The following is a 5,000-nucleotide window of genomic DNA, read 5'->3' as shown; positions in this document are numbered from 1 at the left end:
TTTGGACAAGACATGCTACGAAGCTAATATACCTGACATGTAAAGTCCATGCTTTAATGTGTGTGTGTGTGTGTGTGTGTGTGTGTGTGTGTGTGTGTGTGTATCAGACTGGCAGAAGAGTGAAGCTCATCAGCGTCGTGAAGCGCTCCTCCTGCAGGAACTCGTCTCTCTGGTCAATCAGCGTGATGAGTTAGTCAGAGACATGGACGCCAAGGAGAGAGGGTGAGACACACACACACACACATCATGGTACATGTGGTTTGTGTGTGTGTGCTACAGTGTTTTTTATTTTTAATTTTTTATAAACTGTGCAGGGCGCTGGAGGAGGACGCTCGGCTGGAGCGAGGCTTAGAGCTCAGACGTATGAAGTACAGCAGCAAGGAGAAGTGTGTGCTGCAGTAAAGACACACAGCGTCCTAACACACTCTCCAACATGTGAATGTGTGTGTGTGTGTGTGTGTGAGAGGGGAGAAGTGTGTATCATCACAGTGCAGCAGCACCACTCCAACAGCACTGTATCAGAGCGCAGCAGTGCATTCTGGGTAACTAAGTCTGCACTGATGTCCACTCGATCCCTCGAGCTGCGAGAGCGACTAACAGCCCTGAAACAGTGAAGGGGACTCGGTTAAGGGGAAGCTGACGAGGGGGACGTGTTAAACACAGAACTGTGGAATTGTGGGATATGCAGATGTGACCTTTGACCTTCAGGAACGACTCTGTAATCACACAGTCTGGTGTGAGTCAGAACCGGACATCACGGCGCTTCAGTAACATCATCATCATCATCATCATGTTTATGATAAAGAGCTGCACTTTAAAGGGTCATTTAATTTTAAACTTCATCATGTACTGAGTGAAAGAAAAAGTGAAGGCAGGATCCTGCTGGGGTTCAAATGTTACAGTCCAAATAAAATACAAATAAAATATAAATAAAATATAAATATCATCTTCCTAAATTGGCTGAATAATTGTGGTAAATAATTAGTATTTTAGTACAGTGTGGGAAATAATGTGCATTCAATTCCCATGCAGCTGTTCACATGAAATAGACCAGACATTGCTCTTCACTTAATAAACCTACGCAGCTAAAGAAATCATAATATTCCAGTTAAAAACAAAGTTCTGTGCACTAAAGTGGAATGACAGGAAAAAGGTATTGAACCTGCTAGCTGAAATGTATTTAATACTCGGTGATGAAGTCTTTGTTTGAAACGAATCTCTCTCAGTGCTCAGTGGGATTTTGGCCTGTTCTTCTACACAGTCTTTAGATCTTGAAGATTCCTGGGAGCTGCTGGTGAATGTTGATCTTCAGTTTATTCCACAGGTTTCTGTTGGGCTTAAGTCTGGTGACTGGACCATTCCAACCCCTTTATTTTCTTCCTGTGGAACCATCTGAGAGTCTCCTTGCAGTATGTTTTGGATCATTGTTCTGCTGGAGGCTCCATCCACGTCTCATCCTCATCGTCCCGGTGGATGGCTGCAGATTCTTCTCAGGAATGTCTTGGTCCACGGCTCTATTCATCTTCCTTTTGGTAATTTGGATTCAGTCAGTACCATGGGAAGAGACATGCTCCCATGTTTCCACCTCTGAACTTCACTGTGGATATTTTTAGGCTCATATGCAGAGGCATTTCTCCTCTAAACATGGCGCATCACATTGTTGCAGAAAAGTTAACTTGGAAGTTAACGTAGAATCACACTACATTCTCCCAGTAATCTACAGCTTCTCCAAATGTTCTGTAGCAAACTTCAAACTAGCTTCAACATGCCTTTTCTTCAGTAATGGAGTTATCCGAGGTGATGGTGCGTGGAGACCGTGGAACTGGAGTGCATTTCCTAGTGTTTTCTCTGTGGTGAATGTGCTCGCTGCTTCCAGGTCTTTCTGGAGCTCTTTTTTTTCTAGTGATCTTTGGCTCTTGGGCTTCTCTTCTGAGTAACTTTCTGATGGCCCTGTCAGAAATCCTGTGAGGAGCCGGTTGCAGATTATAACCCCTTATAGGAGCATTTAGGAGAAATCCGTCAGGGTCTAGTGCCATTGCTACGCTGCTCCGCAGTCTTGTAGTGAAGCTCCTGGGAGAGATCTTTGCCTCTACACATCATGAGATGTTTCTTGGGTTTCTCTTTTTCACAGAGCTGAAGTACCAACCAACATACACCAACACGGCTGATTCTAATTAACACAGGAGAACTAGTTAGTCATCTGGTTTAAATCAGCTGGTTTAGTGTTTTTTTCTTACTGAGTTCAGTATTTTTTCTGTTACTCCGATTTATTTACGTAACTTTGGATTGGAATATTACGATATCTTTAGCTGTGTAATTTTTTTAGTTAGTAGGAATGTCTGGTTTGTGTGAATAGCTGCGTTGGAAATATATTTAATAAAACAATTGCTGACCTTTCAAATACTTTTTTCCCCCACTGTAAAATAATAATAATAATAATAATATTAATAATTATCATTATTATCATTATTTTTATTATTAGTAGTAGTAGTCATTATCACACAGCTGCTGAACTTAACATTTTAGATGAATAATTCTGCTTTATTCTAATTCTGTTATTATTATTATTTTGGTTTTATTTCCTTTTTTTCTTCCCAAAGACACTTTTTACTGTTTTTCTTTTTAAAACGGAGTTGTGTGTGTGATTTTACGAGTGTGTTAAATGTGCTCTTTACTGGACTTTATGGTCTGTCAGTTAAATGCAGTTTGTGATAAAGTTTATTAATGTTAATATTTTTATTATAAATGTTTAGAATTATATACTATAACATATTTATATGTTATTAAACCACGCAGTGCCTCTAAAGGTTTGATACCGTTTACGTTTTGCCAAATATTGTTTTTCTGTGTTTGGGATTTATTTATATTTGTGTTTTGTAGTGATCTGACTGTATGGTTTGTTTGTTTTTAATGTAAAGGTGAGGAACAGAAATGTATGCAGGAATGATAATAATAAAGTATGCTGGAGTGCCCTGTAAAATATTGTTTTAATAGAATTTTCTAGAAACAAAAAAACATGTTAAATATGATTAATTCTACCCTTTATATTATCTTGATATAAAAGTTTAAACTGAAGTTCATAAAGTAATAAAAGTTTGTGTTTCTGGGTGACGCGCTCAGAGAGCAGAGCTCGACTCTGATTGGTTAATTTAATGACCAATCAGTGGACTTTCCTTTAATTAAAGTGGAAGTGAATCACGTGACGGTATGACGTGTTAATGACCGGACTGTTTCCGGTTTTATTCATCACGTTTTAATTAATAAAGTTTGATCTTGCTTCAATAATCTGCCTTTATCTTTTATTATTTATTAAATTTTCAGATTTATCCTCACACACACACACACACACACACACACACACACACTGTAATGTCACAGCATTATGCATTAAATATTTTCTGTATTTTCTCATAAATAATGAAACTCTCAGGTGAAAAAGAGAAAAGTGTTTGTGGATGTAAATCTGCGGTACAGAGTGATGTCCTGGATCTGTTTATGTGTTAAAGCGCCATTAGATCGTTTATGATCAATAGATTCGACTGTTTATTTATAAACAATAAACTAAAGCTATCTGTAAATGTTATAATATTGCTCAGCAGTCGCGGATTTGTTATTTCAGGCGAATTTAAACCTGTTTCTGTGCTTCTTGCTGAATGAATGGCTGCTGTGTCAGTAACCTGCCAGCAGGCGGCGCTACAGAAACAGGAAACGCTAGAGGCGAATAAGCAGTTAGCATTGTTAGCATCGTTAGCATTGTTAGCCGTGTTAGCGGTGTGAGCTGGCGCTGTTCCGCTGCAGCTACAAACACACCTGCTGTTTTCTGTGAAACTCAATCTTTCCAAAACATCGATGGTAACTATAAACTTTATATAAACAGCGTATAAACAGCGTATAAACAGTGATCCTGACACTCGGACTGCTCCAGTCGCAGCGCGGAGCCGCTAGCAGGAAGCGCCTCGGTGAGTGAGCAGAGCGACCGGCAGCAGCAGCCTGCACAGTGCGCCTAGCCTAGCCTAGCTTAGCCTAGCTTAGCCACTGTAGTGAAGTATAACGTTTGAAAGCGGTGTAAGTTTTACAGTTTTAGATTAACAGTTTAATTAACAGATGAATTCAGTCGCACATAAAACCTGAGCAGAGGAATAACAGACTCGGCGTGTGGCGTTAGCGCGCAGCTAATAACACAGCTAATAACACACAGAGACTCATTAACTAACTGCTAATAAAATCAGTTAATGTAATTAATGCGCTACTTTTCTGAACTGAACTCTGGCTTTATAATCCGTCATTACGAGTTATAATGTAGTCGTGTTTAATTATAGATGAGGCGTTATAGAGCGGTTATTAATGTTAATTATAGATGAGGCGTTATAGAGCGGTTATTAATGTTAATTATAGATGAGGCGTTATAGAGCTGTTATTAATGTTAATTATAGATGAGGCGTTATAGAGCTGTTATTAATGTTAATTATAGATGAGGCGTTATAGAGCTGTTATTAATGTTAATTATAGATGAGGCGTTATAGAGCTGTTATTAATGTTAATTATAGATGAGGCGTTATAGAGCGGTTATTAATGTTAATTATAGATGAGGCGTTATAGAGCTGTTATTAATGTTAATTATAGATGAGGCGTTATAGAGCGGTTATTAATGTTAATTAGCGGTTTGTCTCTGGATCAGATGCAGGAACACATTAAATCTTCTCAGGTTCAGTGTTTAATAACAAACTCATTTCCATTTCCACTGAAACAGAAGCAGCGTGTGTGTGTTTACTGTCTGTGTCTCTGTGTGTGTGTTTACTGTCTGTGTGTGTGTTTACTGTCTGTGTCTCTGTGTGTGTGTTTACTGTCTGTGTCTCTGTGTGTGTGTTTACTGTCTGTGTCTCTGTGTGTGTGTTTACTGTCTGTGTGTGTGTTTACTGTCTGTGTCTCTGTGTGTGTGTTTACTGTCTGTGTCTCTGTGTGTGTGTTTACTGTCTGTGTGTGTGTTTACTGTCTGTGTC

The 5,000-nt window shown here is 39.0% G+C and overlaps 2 protein-coding genes across 14 annotated transcripts in view; both read left to right on the top strand.

The window, feature by feature from the left end:
- ehbp1l1b (EH domain binding protein 1-like 1b) overlaps positions 1-3,285 on the top strand; it is a 38,422-nt gene extending 35,137 nt beyond the window's left edge. For all 13 annotated transcript variants that reach the window (XM_053241073.1, XM_053241063.1, XM_053241066.1 and 10 more), the window contains 2 exons: positions 108-222; positions 315-3,285. In XM_053241073.1, the coding sequence (XP_053097048.1) occupies positions 108-222; positions 315-402 (203 nt within the window). In that variant the 3' untranslated portion in view covers positions 403-3,285. The remainder of the gene's footprint in view (positions 1-107; positions 223-314) is intronic.
- Positions 3,286-3,725: 440 nt separating this feature from the next.
- frmd8 (FERM domain containing 8) overlaps positions 3,726-5,000 on the top strand; it is a 14,323-nt gene continuing 13,048 nt past the window's right edge. The window contains exon 1 of the mRNA XM_053241076.1: positions 3,726-3,959. The gene's annotated coding sequence lies outside the window, so the exon portion shown is untranslated. The remainder of the gene's footprint in view (positions 3,960-5,000) is intronic.

The sequence above is a fragment of the Pangasianodon hypophthalmus genome, chromosome 17 (genome assembly GCF_027358585.1).
Source record: "Pangasianodon hypophthalmus isolate fPanHyp1 chromosome 17, fPanHyp1.pri, whole genome shotgun sequence".
NCBI classification, from domain to species: domain Eukaryota; kingdom Metazoa; phylum Chordata; class Actinopteri; order Siluriformes; family Pangasiidae; genus Pangasianodon; species Pangasianodon hypophthalmus.
This window is presented reverse-complemented; position numbering and strand designations above follow the sequence as displayed.